A 23,478-nucleotide genomic window follows, 5' to 3' on the forward strand; every position below is an offset into this window, starting at 1 on the left:
AGCCGTACCCGTTGCTGACAGGTGTATAAAATTGCACACAGCCATGCAATCTCCATTGACAAACATTGGCAGTAGAATGGCCTTACTGAAGTGCTCCGTGACTTTCAACATGGCACCTTCATAGGATGCCACCTTTCCAGTTCATCAAATTTCTGCACTGCTGGAGCTGACCCGGTCAACTGTATGTGCAGTTATTGTGAAGTGGAAATGTCTAGGAGCAACAACGGCTCAGCCGCGGTGTGGTAGGCCACCACATGCTCACAGAACAGGACCACCGAGTGCGGACTGTCCTCAGTTGCAACACTCACCACCGAAATCCAAACTGCCTCTGGGAACAATGTCAGAACAAAAAAAAAAAAGTGGGATTTTCATGAAATGTGTTTCCATGGCCAAGCAGCCGCTTACAAGCCTAAGATCACCATGCACAATACCAAGCGTCTACTCGAGTGGTGTAAAGCTCGCTGCCATTGGATTCTGGAGCAGTGGAAACGTGTTCTCTGGAGTGATGAATCACACTTCATCATCTGGCAGTCCGAAGGATGAATCTGGGTTTGGGGGATGCCAGGAGAACGCTACCTGCCCCAATGCATAGTGCCAACTGTAAAGTTTGGAGGAGGAATAATTCTCTGGGGCTATTTTTCACGTTTTGGGCTAGGCCCCTTAGTTCCAGTGAAGGCAAATCTTAATGCTACAGCATACAATGACATTCTAGCTGATTCTGTGCTTCCAACTTTGTGGCAACAGTTTGTGGAAAGTCCTTTCCTGTTTCAGCATGACAATGCCCCCGTGCACAAAGTGAGGTCCATACAGAAATAATTTGTCGATCGGTGTGGAAGAACTTGACTGGCCTGCACAGAGCCCTGACCTCAACCCCATCGAACACTTTTGGGATGAATTGGAACGCCGACTGTGAGCCAGGCCTAATCACATTCTCTTGTGGCTGAATGAAAGCAAGTCCCCGCAGCAATCTTCCATCATCTAGTGGAAAGCCTTCCCAGGAGAGTGGAGGCTATCATAGCAGCGAAAGGGTGGGCCAGTTCCATATTAATGCCCATCATTTTGGAATGAGATGTTCGAGCAGGTGTCCACATACTTTTGGTAATGTAGTGTACTTAATTTGCTATTTGTCACCACACAACCTGCATTACTATTAGCAAGCTTGTTGATTTCAACCAGTGAATCAAAACCTGATTGTGGGTTAAACACTTGGTTAAGACAAAAACCAGGACCAAAACAGTGCTGTATTGCACAATACACTCGTAGGGTTCATGTGAACGGTCTGCAGGGTGTGGGGGGAGCAAGGGTCACCATCTAACTTTCACTCCCACCACCCCACGCCTGGCCAAACTCCTGGTTTGTCTGCTCCCAGCCCTGCAGGAAGTGAGCCGTGCTCTGGTAGGTTGTAGCTGAAATGAAGTGAGCTGTGCTCTGGAATGTTGGCTGTCCGCACAGCGTAGCCAGAAAGAGGCAGAGACAGAAGCTTCCACACACACCCTCTGACACACTCACTCAAACACCAGCACGAGGGTGCGACTGCAAGCGGAGCGAAATGCTGGGATTGATCAGAACTTCCTGAACTGGATATAGCTACACTTCTAGGACTAGTTCTAGGCTGAGGAAGGATTTTGAGAAAGTGTATATACTACCAAGTGTCAACCCTCTGACAAGTTTATAACCAAGGGGTAAGTATCCATTGAGCTTTTCTTAAGCACTGGGTGTGAATCTGTGAAAGCATGTTTTCCCCAGGAGTATCAGCGTATGGTAGCACAGTAGAAAGGTGGTAGATGAAATGTTGACTTCTCCAGCAAGGGAACCGGTAGCTATAAAACATTTGAGTATATGAAAGACGTCAGGAATGCAAGGGATCTCTTTAAATGTTTATTTTGGTATGGTTAGCGAGCAAACGGTTCCGCCAGTTCAGCTCACAAGAGAGACTTGTTAGGTCGAGAAGGTTATACATCAGTTTGAAAACTTGGAGAGGGAAACTGACTGAATGTACCCTTATGCCTTCGAGTATGTTTGGGAAATGTGTGTGTTGAGTTGGCTGTATTTGATTTGATTTGATGTTTCTGTTTCTGAGGCACTCGGCTGTATTTCGGGAACCATTCAAGCATCGCCAAGTCATATTTCGGGAAGCGAAAGTCACAAGTCACTCGCGGATTCTTTGCTGGGATGTCAGCGGCTATTTCCAGTTCAGGACGTCTGTGTGCCCGAACATTATTTGTTTGTGTTGGAAGGGCAAAACAGTAATCTGACTCTCAGCACCTTTTGATGCCCTCGAACCATCCAACTTTCTTTTTACCCGTTGGTTGGTTGGATTCTATAAACTATTCCTTTCACGGTCGTGTTTTCAAAGGCGCTCCTTCTGCCAACCACCTTTGGCTTCACTACCTCCAAGCACAAAAAGTGTTGTATATCCAGGGGTTTAATCTTTGTCTGGCTTATGGGCCATGGATGATTTTTTTTTAAAGCCATTCCACCCTGGCTCTCAGCCCTCCCTGTCTCCTGGTTAAAGGGCTTAGCGGAGTGTGGAGACCCCATTGTAGGATCAGTTCACACATTCCAGGGCAAGGGTTTTGATGTGGCCCAACCTGCCAGGGAGTCTCTGTGTAGCTTAGGGGCCACAGACGGGGGGCCGGCGATGTGTGTGTGGAATGGCATGGAATGACATTCCAGACGCCCAGGGTGTTGTGTAACGCGGGAATGCCAAATAGAGGCCGCCGGAGCGGGGGAGATGATGTCCGTCAACATGCCGGGAGAATTCCTACGCACCAAGGCTAATAAAGGGACTAGTAGTGCTCTGGCATGCAGGGAATGATAATGATAGCCAGAGCACAATGGAGTCCTATGTCATATTTACACTGCGTCAGTGTTTGAACAGACGCTTACAGTCAGTCACTTACAGCTAGACAGTCGGCTCACACACACGGGCCACATTCTAACATAGGAAACGTGTGTGTAAACCAAACATTGTTAGCTCTAACCTACTACAACTGAGACTGGAGTGCTTCTCAGTTTTCTAATAAAAAAACCCCCATCTTCATCATTTTCTATGTAATCCTTCATTTTCACATAATGCTTAATCACATCCCGTCCTTTACATGTGACAAGTTATGAACCTGTGTCATGTCTTCACAGCTTATCGAATTCTTAACCTCCTATTGTTTCTATCTTCTTATTTACATTCCCGAAGAGCAAACACAGCATTGTTATGACTGGTCTGGCCAGGTGGGGAAAGTAGTAGTGGATTGACCCCTAAACAAGTCCCACATCCATAATCCATTCATAGTATCTCATAGCATTTGCAGTGCGGAAAGAACTCTATGAAATGGCGTGTCAGAGTACTTATGTAAAGGGTAGGGCATGATTGAACACTCCATTTGGTGTTCTCCCATTATGGCGTAGTGTGTGTGGGGGCCACAGCTAATAGTGCATTAAGCTGCAGCTCAGTCAGTCACATGACCAGTGATGTCAAACAGTAATGATTGGCGTTAACCCCACACAGCTTAACACACTCAACATACAATAGCCCTGCACGTCATTTCTCCTTTAGAAGTTTTAATATGCTTTTGTGACACATTCTTGTCACTCATCAAATGTAACCTTGAAATGCTAAATACTAGCATTTAGGATTTAATGGGAACAAACAGGAATATGAAAGGAACATTGAGAGGGTCACACGCTTGGAAGAAAAAAACTTTGGCGTGGCAACTGCAGAACTGACAGAGGGAAAAAATGGAGTGATGGAGGGAGGGAATACTAAATCTCAGTCAGATGAAGGCTAGCGAGGCACATGGCTTGAGAAAGAGAGTGAGAGGGGTGGGTAGGGGGAGGTGTAGGCCTATTTCCCTGAGGGGTGCGCACCAATAGACTGCAAGCCAGACGAAGGCCGCCCGGCAACATGTCGCCATGGGGCGAGGTCTCTAAAGCATTTGAGAAATGCCTGGCCCGAGGTCCTTACCTGTCAGACCTGACTGTGTTGCTGGGGGCTATGATGGATGGGCGTACTGGCCTTGATGCAGTTAGCCGCTGCACTAACCGATTTATGAGGATTGAGAGACTATGGGTGTAATGGTGAATAGTTAGCCCAGCTCTTGATCTCAAAACACCCTAATGACAGAATTAATGGAGTTATGAGTTTTAATTAATGGACCATAAATTAATTGAATGGGTGGTAATTCTTGGTCATTATTTTGTACCTAATTGACAGGTATCTGTTATTAGAGTGTAACATGCACCATTGCATAATCCAGGTTGGATTAAAGCAGAGGTTCCCAAAATTTCTTGGCTCACAGCCCCATTTTGATATTTTCGAAAATTCTCGCAACTCATAACCATGTGGGGGAAAAGTATCCAAATAACAGCCAATGTTAACTTTTTTATTTGGGGCTATGGCAGTCATTTGAAAAACATTCTAACATTATTTCTGACTGTCTTCTCAACTCACCATTACATACTTTTAATGTGGGGCTATGACAGTCAATTGCAAATTAGTCAATCAATCAATCAAGTTTATTTTATATAGCCCTTTGTACATCAGCTAATATCTCAAAGTGCTGTACAGAGACCCAGCCTAGTCTGACGTATAATATCTAATGAGATGGGTGTACTTGACGCATGTCGCGTCGGAGTTTCTCAAAGTCAGGGGGTGTGGTCGGCAGTGAGCACCTCATCTCTGCTATCACATTCAACCTGAATCGATATTTTGTTTTATTGCAGACGAGAACACTGAATCCAGCTTCACACAGTTATGCCATTTAAGTCATTACATTTAAGTCATTTAGCAGATGCTCTTATCCAGAGCGACTTACAAATTGGTGCATTCACCTTATGACATCCAGTGGAACAGCCACTTTACAATAGTGCATCTAGATCTTTTAAGGGGGGGGGGGGGGCAGAAGGATTGCTTTATCCTATCCTAGGTATTCCTTGAAGAGGTGGGGTTTCAGGTGTCTCCGGAAGGTGGTGATTGACTCCGCTGTCCTGGCGTCGTGAGGGAGTTTGTTCCACCATTGGGGTGCCAGAGCAGCGAACAGTTTTGACTGGGCTGAGCGGGAACTGTACTTACTCAGTGGTAGGGAGGCGAGCAGGCCAGAGGTGGATGAACGCAGTGCCCTTGTTTGGGTGTAGGGCCTGATCAGAGCCTGAAGGTACTGAGGTGCCGTTCCCCTCACAGCTCCGTAGGCAAGCACCATGGTCTTGTAGCGGATGCGAGCTTCAACTGGAAGCCAGTGGAGAGAGCGGAGGAGCGGGGTGACGTGAGAGAACTTGGGAAAGTTGAACACCAGACGGGCTGCGGCGTTCTGGATGAGTTGTAGGGGTTTAATGGCACAGGCCGGGAGCCCAGCCAACAGCGAGTTGCAGTAATCCAGACGGGAGATGACAAGTGCCTGGATTAGGACCTGCGCCGCTTCCTGTGTGAGGCAGGGTCGTACTCTGCGGATGTTGTAGAGCATGAACCTACAGGAACGGGCCACCGCCTTGATGTTAGTTGAGAACGACAGGGTGTTGTCCAGGATCACGCCAAGGTTCTTAGCGCTCTGGGAGGAGGACACAATGGAGTTGTCAACCGTGATGGCGAGATCATGGAACGGGCAGTCCTTCCCCGGGAGGAAGAGCAGCTCCGTCTTGCCGAGGTTCAGCTTGAGGTGGTGATCCGTCATCCACACTGATATGTCTGCCAGACATGCAGAGATGCGATTCGCCACCTGGTCATCAGAAGGGGGAAAGGAGAAGATTAATTGTGTGTCGTCTGCATAGCAATGATAGGAGAGACCATGTGAGGTTATGACAGAGCCAAGTGACTTGGTGTATAGCGAGAATAGGAGAGGGCCTAGAACAGAGCCCTGGGGGACACCAGTGGTGAGAGCGCGTGGTGAGGAGACAGATTCTCGCCACGCCACCTGGTAGGAGCGACCTGTCAGGTAGGACGCAATCCAAGCGTGGGCCGCGCCGGAGATGCCCAACTCGGAGAGGGTGGAGAGGAGGATCTGATGGTTCACAGTATCGAAGGCAGCCGATAGGTCTAGAAGGATGAGAGCAGAGGAGAGAGAGTTAGCTTTAGCAGTGCGGAGCGCCTCCGTGATACAGAGAAGAGCAGTCTCAGTTGAGTGACTAGTCTTGAAACCTGACTGATTTGGATCAAGAAGGTCATTCTGAGAGAGATAGCAGGAGAGCTGGCCAAGGACGGCACGTTCAAGAGTTTTGGAGAGAAAAGAAAGAAGGGATACTGGTCTGTAGTTGTTGACATCGGAGGGATCGAGTGTAGGTTTTTTCAGAATGAGCTGTCAAAAGGGTGCCGTGAGTTTTATGGTGCTTTCACTACAACTGGGAACTCTACGAAAAATACGATGTCAAATTATGACGTCAGTGATCTTCAGGTCCGGAAAGTCGGAGCTCGAGAAAGGCCTGAGTTCCCGAGTTGAATGACCTTTCAAAACAATTTTTCGCAGTCAGTTATTATATATATTTTTTTAGTACCCAGTTGTCTTGAACGCACTGAAGTTGGAAGTCTGAGATTTCCGAGTTCCCAGTTGTCTTGAACGTGGCACTAATGCTCAGAGGGAGACGGCAGGATATTCCGTTTGAGTCAGAAACCGTAACTCCTCCATAGTGACCCATGAATGAGAGTTGTTCAGTCAGAGTTTTGTCTTGATTGCTCGCAATAGCATGAATTCTTTATTTACCAGGGTTATCGGACAAAGGTATTGTGAGTTTCTGTGCCTCTGCCTCCCCACACATTTTCACTGTATCAATTGCGGCCGGTAATATCAAAGTCTGCAATAGTGTGTGGTTTCATAGAGTAGTGGGCGTAGCCATTCAATGTGGGAATGATTCAAGTGCAATGGTCAAGTCCAGGCCTTCCCCATGATCTGAGGGCGCTCTCTGGTTTAATTTTCTTTTAGATTTTCATCATTTTTATTTTTAGATTAAGGTAAACCACATTATGATGATTTTTGAGATACAAAGACTATCATTTATTGATATATATATTACACAAACACACACAGTACCAGTCAAAAGTTTGGGCACACCTACTAAGGGTTTTTATTTTTTACTTTTTTCTACATTTTAGAATAGTAGTGAAGCCCTCAAAACTATGAAATACATATGGAATCATGTAGTTACCAAAAGAGTGTTAAACAAATCAAAATATATTTTAGATTCTTCAAAGTGGCCACCCTTTGCCTTGACAGCTTTGCCTACTCTTTGCTTTGTCTCAGTTTGGGGGGTCACATCAACACACATTTTGGTGTTGGTCATTTTGTAAATATGGCACAAGGGAGCTCTTGACTCAAATGTGGGTCTGAATGCATCATACAACGCTTGCAGTCTTGAATCTTCATCCAGCCCCAAGTTTTGTTTTTTGTTTTTTTTCTAATTTACCCTACTCATGATTTCCATGGCTGCTGCCCCATTTCAAGACTTTTGGTTTTTCCACTTCAATATTCTACACCACTACCAACTGGAGAGCACATATACTGTACAGCCTGTGATGTCACCAAGTGGACTTTTCCACTTGTGGTGTATTTCTGTGGTGTATTTTTACTCTGAGGAACTTTAGAGTGAATCTTCGTCTGTCTGTTCCATCGTTGGAACAGGATTTCCAGATTGAATCCCAATGATGCCAAGTAAACGGTATTAAAAGTGCCTTTTCCTGCCTTAAACTCTTCTTTCTTCTCTCTCTCTCCTTTGCTCCCCATCACCAGTTTTGGAAAGCGTTCTGCGGGGAGCCTGAGACGCGGATGCGAGTGCATCGTTCTGGAACCTTCCGAGATGATTGTGGTGAGTCCTGCCGCCGTTGCCAACTTTACCACAGTGGCGTCACATCAGGCAACAGCACACCACACTCACTTCATTCACTGATGTACTGGGACGGCTGGTTTACAGAAGATGCGACTTAGGGCTTAGGACTTATAGGGACATGGCTTAGCAATGACCTAGCATGTTTTGAGGACTTTTACACCCCACCTAATTTAGGTGCCTAGATTTTAGGTCTACTTAATGGCCTTTAATCTTTATTTATTGTGGACCAACATGTAATGCTAGTGCTTCACTTGACATGCACACATTCAGCTATAGTACTTGCAGCTGTTTTATTGTTCACTGCGAGCTCGAATACTTGGCTAAATGTAATGAATATAATAACGTGCTTCAGTAATTTCCAGTCAGTGATATATAAGGCTACAGTCAGTGATGGAACGTTTGACCGAGTTTTATGGTGACATCAAATGTTGGCACAGACCTTATAAAAAGCAAAGTTGAAAACCAATCAGTCCAGCTTTACCAGGGTATAAAAGTAGCAACACAACACAATCTGCTGTCGAACAGGAGACCTCGGAGGTGTGCTATATCTTTTAAGATATATAAGCCCACTGTCATTTTCTCTCTCTGATGTGTGCGAGCACACACCACACATAATCACCCTCACACATAACCAATCACACACCACACAATCACACTCGCACGTAATCAATCACACACACATAATCAAGCGCGTACACAGACACACACATACTACAATTTGACACAGATTCTATCGCCTAAAAATTGCTCCGTTTTGAATAGAGCAATCATACCTCACCAGTTACGTCATGTTACTGTTAATCGCCAACTGTCCTACAGTATGGCTGCCACAAAGATCTTCTCTGTAATCATAGTGTCCTATGAGTGTCTCCAATAATAATTGTATAGATGGCACCTTTATGTTAAATGTGGCTCCAACCGCTAAGCTTCAGCTTTTCTAATAGCCTTCTCTCCTCCTCTCTGTCCTACTGTTGATCATTACTACTTCCTGGCGTAGCCGCAGCTATTATGGGCGCAACAAGCAGCCTATAATTACTGGGAGAAGGGCTTTGGGGTGCTATGATACTAAGACACCAGCAGCTCTCGCTCTTAAGCCCCCAGTCTCCAACACATACTACAAGCGATATACGCAAGATACTGAAACTGATGCACACTCAAACCAAAATCATACTCGCACACAGACACATGCGCTCAAACCGATACATACACACATATGCACAGTCAACACACACCCACACACACACTGAAACTGATTGACACACTCAAACCAAACTGATACGCACATCACATGCACTCTCGCTCCTCTCTCAAACACAACTCTCTCTCATCCGCCACAGCTCCCCTGCCGTTGCCATAGCAGCAGTTGGTACGGCAGAGAGAGAGGTAGAGAGATTTTATGTGTAATCCCAAAGGCTGAGTGCTGTGAAATGCGAAGCCGCAGTGAAGAAGCTTGTGAGGGAGGAGAGTGTGCCAACTGTAAACGCCTTAAATGTGTCATTCTAGCACCAGGCCTATTTCATCAGGCTACTACACTTGACTGTTAAGTATTAAGTTGTTGAAATGCATTTTGTGAGCAGAGAAAAGATGTTGCTGCAATATTTTGCAGGCAGAACATGTAGTACGTGTATTTCTGTCTTCTGATGGCCGATGCCTTGTGACTCGCTTTCTCCTCAACCTCAAGTTGTACTCATAATTTGAGGCCAATTGTGACATTATCCCTTATTACGACGGTCATTTTGAGCCATTTCATGGGACTGTGACTCCCGAAGGTGATCGACGGCAGGAGCAGTGTGATCATAAGGGAGGGAGGGCAGCATCTGACTGAATGACTGAACTCAAGACTGAATGACTAAATCTGAATCACATCAGGGCAAGGGGCCGGTATGTCTCCCTTTCTCCATCTCTCCTTCCATCTCCCTCTGTTTGTCCCCCCTCTATCTTGTTTTCTTCCTCTCGCTCTCTCCCCATCCCTCTCTTGATCTCTTCCTCTATTTTATCCCTCTTCCTTTCACACGCTTGCCTTGCCAATTCATTATGTACCTCTCTCACACACCTCCCTCTCTCTCGTTCCCCCTCTCCTGGAGTTGTGATAGCTTCCTTTGATGTCGGAGGGGAGTGTTGAGGCCCAGCCCACACACGCTGCAATTTTTACGCAGTGAGAGGGGCGGGAAGAGGGGGAGGGAGAAGGAGGAGGAGGAGGGGGGGGCGAGGAAAATAAGACAGTCACTCCTTCCTTTCCTCCTACCCGATTTCCCCAGGTGGACTATATGGATGAAAATGAGGAGTACTTCCAGCGGCAAGCATCGCATCGACAGTCCCGCCGGAGGTTCCGCAAGATCAACCAGAAGGGCGAGCGGCAGACCATCATCGACACGGTGGACCCGTACCCCACCGGCAAGCCGCCCATAGCCAGGGGATACCACACGGTGAGTCACCATCTAGCTACCTGGCTCCTCCTGTTTAGTAAGTAACTAGGCTATTTTGTGTTGCTGGACACTCGGGGTGTGAAAATGGAGTGTCCAGTTTGTGTAGTTTTAGTTTCTGTGTTGGCCTAACATACTCCTTACCTTGCCTCCCCTCGTGTCGGCTAACATAGCCCTTGTCTAAGCTTGTTGGACGCTTACCTGTGTAGCCTACTAGTGAATACCTTATACACTGGTCTGTGTAGCCTACTAGTTAGTACCTTATACCTTGGTCTGTGTAGCCTACTAGTTAGTACCTTATACCCTGGTCTGTGTAGCCTACTAGTTAGTACCTTATACCCTGGTCTGTCTAGCCTACTAGTTAGTACCTTATACCATGGTCTGTGTAGCCTACTAGTTAGTACCTTATACCCTGGTCTGTGTAGCCTACTAGTTAGTACCCTATGCCCTGGTCTGTGTAGCCTACTAGTTAGTACCCTATACCCTGGTCTGTGTAGCCTACTAGTTAGTACCCTATACCCTGGTCTGTGTAGCCTACTAGTTAGTACCTTATACCCTGGTCTGTCTAGCCTACTAGTTACTACCTTATACCCTGGTCTGTGTAGCCTACTAGTGAATACCTTATACCCTGGTCTGTGTAGCCCACTAGTTAGTACCTTATACCCTGGTCTGTGTAGCCTACTAGTTAGTACCTTATACCCTGGTCTGTGTAGCCTACTAGTGAGTACTTTATACCCTGGTCTGTCTAGCCTACTAGTGAGTACCTTATACCCTGGTCTGTGTAGCCTACTAGTGAGTACCTTATACCCTGGTCTGTCTAGCCTACTAGTTAGTACCTTATACCCTGGTCTGTGTAGCCTACTAGTTAGTACCTTATACACTGGTCTGTGTAGCCTACTAGTTAGTACATTATACCCTGGTCTGTGTAGCCTACTAGTTAGTACCTTATACCCTGGTCTGTGTAGCCTACTAGTTAGTACCTTATACGCTGGTCTGTCTAGCCTACTAGTTAGTACCTTATACCCTGGTCTGTCTAGCCTACTAGTTAGTACATTATACCCTGGTCTGTCTAGCCTACTAGTTAGTACCTTATACCCTGGTCTGTGTAGCCTACTAGTTAGTACCTTACATGTATACCCTGATCTGTGTGCACCCTTGTTTCTACTTTGCTGTGCTCTATAGTTACGTTGTTGTCTATGTACCGTGTTCGCTGTAGGCTTGCTGTGCCTTGTTTCACCATTATATTATTATTCTACCCTTCTGGGTACCTGTACTCAAAATGCATTGTTCATGCTGTGCACCCTTTTGCTATCCTCGCTGTAGGCTACCGTGTATACCTTTCTCTACTCGACTATTGTGCACCATTTGCTACAACCTCACTGTCTGACCTTAATAGACTATACATAGGTTATACCCTCCTGTGTCATCTTTGGGCCCTTTTTTCTAGAACTAGTGCCTCTATGCAACACCCCCATATACCTACTCCCTTTGCATCTTTCCTTCACCCCATAACCCCTGTGTCCCCTATTGCTCCAGGCGGTGTCAGGGTGGTTGTTATTCTACACCGTGTAGCTCGAGGAGTTCCATGTAGTCGAAGGGAGAAGCTGTGTCGAGTCACCCACCACAGGGGTTGATGTGGATGGTAATTGTAGAGCCAGCTGGTTTCTCCAGCGAAATCAGCAGGAGCATGACTGGAAAGGAGGGAAGAGGAGAGTGAAGAGAACAGTCTGTGTGGAAGAGAGAACAGGGGTCCTTTTCATCATGTATTTCCAAAGCTGTGCCTGTCTTTATGCAACCCCCCCCCCCCCCCCCCAAGTATTCTAAAAAGGCAGCATGTGTGGAGATGGAGAGTCTCTCTTATTTTCCAATGGAGCACACCACAGTCCACTGAGGTGGCCACAGCAGTGCCCGAGATGGGTCCTAAAGTGTGTTCCGTTCATGGGAACCCATGTTCACTATAATGAAGGGTTCACTAATGATCTATACAGTACAATCACGTGAACACACCCCATATTGCTATTCATGGGAACCCATGTTCACTCATGATGTGAACACACCCCATGCCCCATGTTATTTTTCATGAGCCCCAGTTCTGCCCTATGTCAACCCATTCCTCCTATTTCTGCAATTCCGAAGGAAGGATGGTGTCAATGAGAGTACCCCGGCTCTTTTGGAACACATTGGAATAATCTGGGTTTGCCGTACAAAGCGGAAACGCGCTGGACGTCATCCACCCCCCCAACACCGCCCCCTAATTTTAGACTGGCTTTGGTTTTTACATAAAAGGATACCCTGAACTTTCTCATGGCCTGACGACGCCTGTCACAAAATTCTAGTTCTCCGCAGAGGCCCTGTGGGAAGAATAAGTGGGGTGCCATGGTAACAAGTAGTCCCAAGTGGAGTGGAGTGCACTTGGAGTACAGCAGTGCGTAGAGGGAATAACTTCAGTTGAGACTATACTGCTGAGCGCATAGGGGGAAAGTTTGGATGTTAAGATGACATGTAGCACGCTAATCTCCCGCATTTGGAATGCCAGGCTGCGCCGGGATTTTCCTTCTCAAAACCCTAAGGCGCATTTAGAGGTGAAAAATGCGCCAGGGAGAAACTTTTGGCAGAGGAATAGAGAGAGCAGTGTAACATGCCAAAAGCTTGGGTTTGTCTTCGTAACTCAAATATACGTCCCTTTAAATCTCCCTTGGTAGACATTCGGAATAGGCGTTTTGCATGGACGTTGGTCTTGTTTATTGTAAGAACGTTTTGTGGTGATATCCCATTTACAGCAAGGGGTCTTTCATTCAAGGTATCGATCTACCTATGATGACACCGATCCAAATATATCTCCTCTGTCTCTACTTTCACATTTTTTTTCTTCAACAAAATATATATTGCCAATCATCTATGGTTGATATAAATGTGCTTTATTGAAAACAATATACAGGACACTCGCTTTAAGTGTGGGCCTTCCTTCAGTGGGGTCCATCCCCATTGAAGGCCCTCTAAGCAAAGAGATGGACCCCAAGCCTTTGTTCCCCCACCGTAGACCTGAAGTGGTGGGATGTGACCAACAGCTACTGTCTTAATAAATTATAACAGGTATACTGCCAATGGCATGCTAACCTAGCACTGGTGGTCTCCTTGGGACGTCTGATTCTGTGTGTAGCCCAATGTCCTGGTCTTCCCCTGAAAAAGACACTCCCAAGGGTAAATACGTCATTAAATAATGGATAGTTGTCACTTGCCAGACATCCATTTTTACCTCAGAAAGCAAAAAATATCTGGTGCTTCACCAAATGAAAAGCCTAGAATAGCCCGGCTCTTACATGAGGCTAAGGCTAATAGCTTCAAAGGCAGAAAGCAAGCTACTGAAACAATAGCAATGCTAAAGGACAAGTTCCAAATGAAAAATGCAGTTAAACAGACTTAAAAATGGACGTCAAGTCAGCCATTGTGGTTTAGACGATCTGTGAGCCCTGCAGCCGACGCGATCAGACATCTTAGAATGCATCACACACCACCCGCACGCGCTCAGACGAGGTCGGCCACACTGACTGAGCCCCTTCTGTCCTCAGAATGGGCACCACCTATTCAGGCTGGCTCTTTTTATCCCTTTTCATCTTGTCCCTCTTTATCTTGTTTTCTTATTTTCTTTCATGGTGTGGTAAAATTAATGTCAATTTAGAGTCTGTCAACAGTGTGGTTCGATCAGGGTTGCCAGGTCCAGTTAACATTTCCATAACAATGACCACTCAACCTGCCGAAAAGGCCTGAAAACTAGTAAAACATGTTTTTATTTGCCGCAGTAAGGGAGGAGTTTCCATATTTATACGATAGACCCTTTTTCCATAACATCAAGCCAATTAAGAAGGAATATCGACGTAACTTGTAATGACGTCAGTAGCGTTTATCAAAATATTATGATGTCACCATAATAAAGGAATTTGAATCTGTCAACAAACAAAAAAACATATTGAACTCGCCAGATCATTTTCTATCAATGGATGTTGGTTTAACTCGTTTGACTGCTATGATTAAGCAATAAGGCGCGAGGGGTTATGGTATATGGCCAATATACCATGGCTAAGGGCTGTTGTTCTTAAGCGTGACACAATGCGGAGTGTCTAAATACAGCCGTTAGCCGTTGCTATTATAAGATGGTTAGAAACGTTATTAGAACATAAAAAATAAATGTTTTGTCATACCCCTGGTATATGGTCTGTAATTCCACAGCTTTCAGCCAGTCCGCATTTGGGGCTCAAACCCAGTTTATAATTAAGCAATAAGGACCGAGGAGGGGTATGTGGCTGTTCTTATGCACGAAGGAACAGGGGGGTGCCTGGATACAGCCCTTAGAGGTGGTATATTGGCCATATGCCACAAACCCCAGAGGTGCCTTATTGCTATCATAAACTGGTTACAAATGTAATTAGAACAGTAAAAATACTTTAATATCTGTAGTATACAGTCTTATATACCAACCACCCAGTTTATAGAATTACCATGATTCCATGTGCTACCTGCACTAGCAACACTCAAAGCTCAGTAATATATGTCAACGCAAAATCTGCATTCAGGGCTCAAACCACCTAGTTTATAATTGTAAATAAATCCCTTTTGCTATAGGAACTATAGAAAAATCCAACAGGAGAGTTTGAGGGATGAAAGTTGGACAGAGGATCTCTATTTGTGTGCAAGAAACACTTGGACAAACTTTAAAAAAAAACAAATGTTAGTCTATTTTCTGGCAATTGTGCCGTTATTATGTGCCAGATGTTAAGACTGCAAACAGTTATAAACGGCCCATTTGCGAGGTTGACTTGTCATTTCAATAGGCATAGGCTACAGACTAAAACCCCCCGTGCTTCGCGGGTCTTCGGCTTGCAAGCCTCCCCCTTTTCCCTCCAAACAATTCTATTTATGTTTCATCAGACCAGAGGACATTTCTCCAAAAAGTACAGTCTTTGTCCCCAAGTGCAGTTGCAAACTGTAGTCTGGCTTTTTTTATTGCAGTTTTGGAGCAGTGGCTTCTTCCTTGCTGAGGGGCCTTTCAGCTTGTGCTGATATAGGACTCGTTTTACTGTGGATATAGATACCTTTGTACCTGTTTCCTCCAGCATCTTCTCAAGGTCCTTCGCTGTTGTTCTGGGATTGATCCGCACTTTTCGCACCAAAGTTTGTTCATCTCTAGGAGACAGAACGCGTCTCCTTCTTGAGCGGTATGACGGCTGCGTGGTCCCATGGTGTTTATACTTGCATACTATTGTTTGTATAGATGAACGTGAGACTTTCAGGCGTTTGGAAATTGCTCCCAAGGATGAACCAGACTTGTGGAGGTCTACAATTCTTTTTCTGAGGTCTTGGCTGATTTCTTTTGATTTTCCCATGATGTCAAGCAAAGAGGCACTAGGTTTGAAGGTAGGCCTTGAAATACATTCACAGGTACACCTCCAATTGACTCAAATTATGTCAATTAGCCTATCAGAAGCTTCTAAAGTCATGACAGAATTTTCTGGAATTTTACAAGCTGTTTAAAGGCACAGTCAACTTAGTGTATGTAACCTTCTGACCCACTGAAATTGTGATTACAGTGAAATAATGTCTGTAAAAAATTGTTAGAAAAATTACTTGTGTCATGCACAAAGTATATGTCCTAACCAACTTGCCAAAACTAGTTTGTTAACAAGAAATTTGTGGAGTGGTTGAAAAACAAGTTTTAATGACTCCAACCTAAGTGTATGTTATGTCTGGAAAAAGTAAGTTATAAATTATTCTGTCCAAGTTAAACAATTTATTATCTAGTAGGCTTTGATTAAATGTCCAATATCCTCACCCACATGGAAATTCTGTAAGAGTAAAATATTATGCCAATTATGTGATGATCTGACCGCATTCTGTCCCCTATCAACACTTTTAAAACTTTTGGTGCCAGAGAGATAGACATAAGAAAGTAATCAAGACGACTAGCTTGATTAAGCCTCCGCCATGTATATCTCACTAGGTCAGGGTATTTAAACCTCCATATATCCACTAATTCCAATATATCCATGACATTCATGATTTCCTAAGTGCCTGAGGGTGATAGTTTGTAGTGTGATTTCCTTTACGGTCAATAGAGGTATTGAAGATTGTATTAAAATCTCCCACCATAATAATAGTCTAGTGTTGCTTGTAGAGTTAATTCTCCACATTTAATCAAGTACCCCTGACTGCAGTGTGCAGTTCAGGGCCGGGCTCAATGTGGGCGGAGTCAAACGTTTGATCCCGCACACCGGCGTTTTTTTGGCCATCTGAGGTTTGACTATTCTAGCCTCGTTCCGTTCGACGAAAATTCCTAAAAGTGTCCGTAATGTTCGTAGAAACATGTCAAATGTTTTTTATAATCAATCCTCAGGTTGTTTTTAACAAACATAATCGATAATATTTCAACCGGACCATAACCTATTCAATAAAATAGAGAAAGAAAATGAAGAGCTACCCCTCTCACGCGCAGGAACTAATCAAAGGACACCTGACTACTTTTGAAAAATCTTGCTAATTTTTCAAAATAAAAGCCTGAAACTATGTCTAAAGCCTGGTCACAGCCTGAGGAAGCCATTGGAAAAGGAATCTGGTTGATACCCCTTTAAATGGAAGAAAGAAGGGCAAGGAAACACAGATTTAAAAAATCACTTCCGGGTTAGATTTCCTCAGGTTTTTGCCTGCAGAATCAGTTTTGTTATACTCACAGACAATATTTTGACAGTTTTGGAAACTTTGGAGTGTTTTCTATCCTAATCTGTAAATTTTATGGGTATTCTACGATCTGGACCTGAGAAATAGTCTGTTTACCTTGGGAATGTTATTTAAAAAATAAATAATAATAATCTGACCCCTAACGTCAAGATTAAGGGACGTTAATGGCTAGATCGGTCCACGACATTTTTATTATATTTTTTAATCTTGAAATACAAGGGCAAATGTTATTAATCAGTGACTGAAATTTCGCGCTGCGTGATATTCACTATCCGGACTTGGAGAGCACTCACCGCGTCGTAGAACGCCCCTCTGAATAACGGGGCGTGGTTTTGGCTTAACTGCTTTGGGCAAAAGAAAGAGGCGGACTAAGCTACCTGCTGCAGTGCTCTCTCAACCAACACACACGCCTCTGGCGCTCCTCACCACTCACTCACTCACTCACTCATTCAGCAACAGCTTGCCTTACTACCTGATAGTCAGCAGCAGCAGCAGGTCAAAGTGAAATAGATTTTTATTTTTTAAGAGAAATTTCATGGCGGTGGCGGTGCAACTTAGAAGTAGCCCAAAAACCTACAACACGCGACCAATACATTTTCACCCACAACATCGTTTTCAAAATAGGCCAATTTTGGGAAAACCGCTGATATGGCAACCCTGGGTTAGGTGGTCTTATCTCTGTGATGGTGGTGTTTGTCTCTCTCTCTTTCTTGCTCACTCAATTTCTCTTTATCACTCTCCATTTTACCATCTTTCCCACTCCACCCAAACGGATGAGTAATCCCTCTCTTCGGGGTCTGCTCGGTCTCCTCCAGCGTCTTGCCTAGGCCCTGGGCAGCTGTTCCCTAATTTCAATGGAGCGACGTACGCGGCCTGCGGCGGCCTCAGCGAATCAATGCCCCTCAATTCAACATCACCTCCCGCCTTCGTCTCCGTATCCAACCAACCACAGGCTAATTTCCGTCCATGATTGGTGTTAATTGTTTCAGTGTAAAATTGAAACTCCCCAGACGGGACTGAAGTTATTGCGTCTAATGATGATTCCGAAACCGTTTTGTCTCACAATATGGGCGCTTATTTGACTGTGCCCTCGCTGAATGCAATTAGGGCTTTCTTGCGATTTCTCAATCATTTTTTTGTGCCTGTCTGTGTTGAGGCTGAGTGAGTTTTGATATAAGGTCTCTTTTATGCCCAACCAGTGAAATGTTGTCTTCAGATAGCTCAGTTGTGATGCGAAATGGGCAAAGGACGATGGGAGTGTTTGGCTCAATGAATAATGTACTTGTCTTTGTGTTTCTACCCCTGCCCAACTGGCACAGACTAATGCTTTAGAACAGCTGTCAATTGCAGCTATTGAAGCATCAGGCCTAATTCTCTCAATCCCTGAGTGACATGTTTTATGTTTAATAACACCCATCTTCCTCTCTGCTTCTTCTTTTCATGCCTTTCATTTCATCCTGAATGCTCACAGGAATGCATTAAAGCTCAGGTACTGTGTGTGTGTGTGTATGTGTGTGTGTTGGAGTTAGAACAATGTATTTAAGTGTCACTCCACAACGATACAATAATACAAAATACAGATTTTTTGTGGACCACTTACATATATTTTTGACACACGGATAACCATCACGATCATACATGGTACAGGTGTCATGATACATTCCATCTATACACATGCGTGAACAAAACAGTACAGTGTTTTCGCTAACCTCTCCTCTGCAGCTGTCTGTGTATGTGATGTGCCTTTGTCTCTCACTTTCATGTATGTAGGTAGCTTTACCTTTAGGTATAGACGTACATGTCTTTTCATTTAATGGTGTCGAATGTATTTTCCTGTAGCTATATTATTGGGACAAGAATTGGAGAGGCAATTGTGGTTGTACAGAGATTCACTCCTGTGGCGGGCCGGGCGCATGCACGCTGGCACGGTCGGCCGGTTGTACGGTATTTCCTCCGACACGTTGGTGCGGCTGGCTTCCAGGTTAAGCGAGTAGTGTGTCACGAAGCAGTGTTGCTAGGCAGGGTCGTGTTTCGGTGGATGCATGGCTCTCGACCTTCGCCTGCAGAGATGGGACATGACTGTAACTACTAATTGAATATCCCAAAATTGGTGTTACTTTATACCTGGGTTTAGACAAAATCATGAACCAAACCAGTAAGTGGGTTTGTGAACGTGTTTTAATCGATGTGTTGAGGTTTTTCCCGTTTTTACACATTGCTGTGTTGACTACCATGAGTTGAGTAGCCTGCATGACTATTTGTTCTTGCATAGTAAAATAATTTAGTGAAAAAGTGTGAGTCCATTTGAATTCAATCTCTTTTTGACAGCATCCCTTTGTTTTAAACAAAACTTTCCATACTTGTTTGCCCATGGTCAGAAAGATACTTTTTTGATCTGAATGCCAAAACATTCAGGAGATAAAGGTGCTCAAAGTTGACCCATTTTGGATAAACAGTTGTGTTTGATATAATTTAAAAGATTTGTGTTATTAAACTAAAAACTTTTTCATAAAATTGACATTTTTAAACCTTTAACATCTATCTAAAAATACATAAACATATTCTCATATGTTGTAGTTTAGACCCTATTTCATGTAAGGTTTTTGTGTTCCTGCCATCTGTTGAGAAACAACATGCTCTTGAATACAGGGCTGGTGTCATTTCAATCATAGAAATAGAACTCATAGAATTGACCTATCCCTTCAGACCACTGCAGTTTAGCTCGTACACTATTTTAGATGTTCATTGAATTGACATTTTAACTTCTAATTACTACCAAAAAGATCCACCCACCATCGAATGTCAACTTAAATATTGTCTGTTCTATTATCCATATTTCTATGATTGCAATAGGTTTACTGTTGAGGATTGGCAGTATAATTTAAAACAACAGATATTCCCATTTATTTGTAGTAAATGTATCCGCCAAATCATGACAAATCATGACCCACCCTGTATTCAAGACCATGTTGTCTTAACCAATGGCGGGCACAACACAATGTGTATCTGGGGGGATTTTTGTTTTGTTTTGATAAAGGTCATTTTATATTTTTATAAAATCTCCAGAAAATAGATTTTCGGGATTGAAAAACCATATAAATACAATGAATATAATGGATTTGGATCCTCTAACCCTGGCAATAGATAAGGTAAAGGGGTCAATGTAACACAGACTGTTCCATTGACCAGATTGGTGCACATTCAACAAATCTGATCTAACAAAGTGGATATTCGTCATCCATCGTGATTTATGTATTGTAAAAGGGCCACAATGTGGTTACTTAAATCCCATTTGGATATATTTTGCGGTTTTCGCTGCATAGCATTTAGAAGGTTTCTCTTTTCAGGTTTAGAAGTGACTGCTAAATGCTAACTGTTGTTCATATAAGCTGGTTTATAGCTCACACACAGAAATCGGTAGTGGTAGTCAGTCGTTTTGAACTGTAATGCAGTTGATTGGTGACTGACACGAACATGTGTTGGGGTTGACATTCATACAAGCATTAAACTACATTTTTTACCTCAACATAGCAAAAATATGTTGCGCTGAGGGGACATGAGGAGATTCGGGATCTTTCGAATGGCCTTTTCCCCCACACATTTCCATGGCAATTCCATTGTTTTGGTCAAGTTCGATTGACCTCTTTACCGCATCCATATACAGTTCCAGTCATAGGTTTTGACATACCTACTCATTCCCGGGTTTTTCTTCAATTTTACTATTTTTTACATTTTAGAATTAAGTGAAGATAATGAAACTATGAAATAACACATGGAATCATGTAGTAACCAAAAAAGTGTTAAACAAATTAAAATATATTTGAGATTCTTCAAAGTAACCCTTTGCCTTGATGACAGCTTTGCACACTCTTGGCATTCTCTCAACCAGCTTCACCTGGAATGCTTTTCCAACAGTCTTGGAGTTTCCACATATACTGAGCACGTGTTAGCTGCTTTTCCATCACTTTGCGGTCCAATTAATCCCAAACCATCTCAATTGGGTTGAGGTCAGGTGATCTGATGCAGCACTCCAGCAAGGTTTTAACCAATCAGCATTCAGGATTAGAGCCACCCGTTGTATAAATGGCCAATACACCACGGCTAACGTGATGTGCCTGGATACAGCCCTTAGCCGTGGTATATTGGCCATATACCACTAACCCCCGAGGTGCCTTATTGCTTTTGTAAACGGGTTGCCAACACAGTAAGGCAAGGAACTACACATCTAAATTGAAAATGAATGTTGCTTTAATTAATTAATAAATACATTCCGCCAGAAAAAAAAGTTGTCCGGACAAAAGTCTCATTGCTAGACTGGTTGCTATGCAACAACCACAGGCTAGCTTGCATGCTTACATTAAATGTATGCAAAAAATTAGCATTAGCGCCACTTCTAGAGTGACTAACACATGGCAATTATTTATTCATGTTGATCTGAATGATGCCATTTATTGTGCACAAGTGAAAAAATGGTCCCATGTTATCATTTGTTGGCTCCATGCTGCTGGAAATGGATGCCGCTCTTTTAACTGGGGGTGCTGCTGCTGTGTTGTCAGAGAGCCTAGTGATCCACCCCTTCCAGATTTGGCCTCCAGTAACTTTGAAGGGAGGTTTCGAATCTGTCTTCTGACAGACAGTATTTATCGTACCTCTGTCTCGTGCCTCTGTCATCCGACAGTTTCTGGACAATGGTGATTCGAAAGCGGTGTTTGTGTATATCTGCGACGGGCCAGCTCTTTTACAGATCTTTGGCGGCATTTTTGCGAGGAAATTTACTCCCATCAGCATTTTTGTGTACCTGAAACATAAAACATTAGCTAATAGTTAGGGTAATAGTTAGGCCTACATAGCGGCCGGTTATATTGTCAGCGTGCATTAGAATGACTTAGCAAGCTAACAGTTACATACCATATGTAGCCGTTCACTGGCGGGAAGCTTTATCGCGCACTTCTTCCCTCAACTTTTTAATTACGCCGACATATTGTTGCTCGTTATGAATTCGGTGTCCTTCTGTATACTCCATGCCAAACTGAGAAGGGGGTCGTTGATATGTCGGTTCAAGTCCAGCATAGCTGCTAATCCCATATTCTTCGGCATTCATGTTTCTCACTGAACCATACAAGTCCCGTAGAATGACGTTCAGCTCCGTTTTTATGTTGTATTCCCAAACTCACAATGTATCCCTTTTTCTGCACATCAGTCAGTGAAGCAGGTATGTGCCCACTTTTTTTGTTTCACAATATTCTTTTCGTTTCGGTTTCTCAAGTTTATCTAAATGCCTTATTTTGTACATCGTGTCGAACTATTGTTGATGTAGTTATTTTATCGAGGTGAAAAGGCTAAACATCAAATACATGGTATACGGTCTCTCATACACACGACTGAATGATGTTTTAGCCAATCAGTATCCAGTATCCAAACTACCCGGTTTATAAATGTTGTTATTATGTTTGCGCAAAATAAAACAGCATTAGCCATAGCAAAATTCAGAGTTGCAGGAAGTTTGCTTTAAAACTGCCTAACGTTCTTTAATAAGCTCCATTGCAGGAATATGTAGAATCTCATGAAATTAGCTTTAAAACAGCAACATTTTCTCTCAGGTCCATGCCAAAAAGTCTAGAATTACAGAAAATGTGCTTTAAAACTGCAAACATTTCTCACAGCTCAATGGAGAAATGTGTAGAATTGCAGGAAATTGGATTAAAAATGAAAAGATGTCTCGACACTGCAAAAATTGTTTTCTAAAATTCAGCCACTTCGACTGGCTGACCGCGCCCTTTGCCATGCCCCCTGCCACACACACACTACCTAAGCCCTTTTTTGATCCATAAAAACCCCTGATATCAATCTCAGCCGTTTGTTTTCCAGTGATGGACATGGATGTCTCATGGTATGGTGGGGTGTGCAAAATGGGTCAACTTTGAGCACTTTTTATCTCGTGAATGTTTTTGAGTCCTGGTCCAAAAAGTCACTTTCTGAGCACATCTACAACGGGCAAATATGCATGTAAGGTTTTGTTCAAATCAAAAGAGATGCTGTGAAAAAGCGATTGAATTCAAATGTTTGCGTTACCCTATTAGCTGGCTAAGAATAATGTTTGCGTTACCCTATTAGCTGGCTATTGCTTTAGATTGAATACCACTCCTTAAATGTAGTACGCTCACGTACTCTATCAGATGTTCTGATACTCCAGTATTCTCATGTCCCGATTTGACTCAAGGACGCTGCTGGCTCCGGACAAAATCAGATTAGAGATGGTGAGAAAAATAGGAGTGCTTGGTGAACATTCAGTTCAGAGTTAAGCACAAGACGAATGAGAGCGAGAGAGGAGTCAGACGAACATGTCAGACAGACGGGCCCGTAGAAAAGCAGGGGTCCTATTTTTAGACCTGTCCTTTGTGGCGGCCTGTTCTGCTGTGCCTAGGTTCAACTGCTGCACGGATGCAAAAGCCCCAGGTTTAAAGGATTTACACAACATCATAGAGACACACAGAGACCGATCCAAGCACTTGCTTCTGTA

General features: G+C 43.8%; 1 protein-coding gene across 13 annotated transcripts in view; it reads left to right on the plus strand.

Annotated features, from left to right (window-relative positions):
* The window catches only part of rapgef2b (Rap guanine nucleotide exchange factor 2b), a 130,296-nt gene that overhangs the window by 61,334 nt on the left and 45,484 nt on the right, over positions 1–23,478 (plus strand). For all 13 annotated transcript variants that reach the window (XM_055889306.1, XM_055889312.1, XM_055889305.1 and 10 more), the window contains exons 5-6: positions 7,710–7,785; positions 10,065–10,232. In XM_055889306.1, coding sequence (XP_055745281.1) covers positions 7,710–7,785; positions 10,065–10,232 — 244 coding nt within the window. The remainder of the gene's footprint in view (positions 1–7,709; positions 7,786–10,064; positions 10,233–23,478) is intronic.

This window comes from Salvelinus fontinalis, chromosome 29 (assembly GCF_029448725.1).
Source record: "Salvelinus fontinalis isolate EN_2023a chromosome 29, ASM2944872v1, whole genome shotgun sequence".
Classification (NCBI taxonomy): domain Eukaryota; kingdom Metazoa; phylum Chordata; class Actinopteri; order Salmoniformes; family Salmonidae; genus Salvelinus; species Salvelinus fontinalis.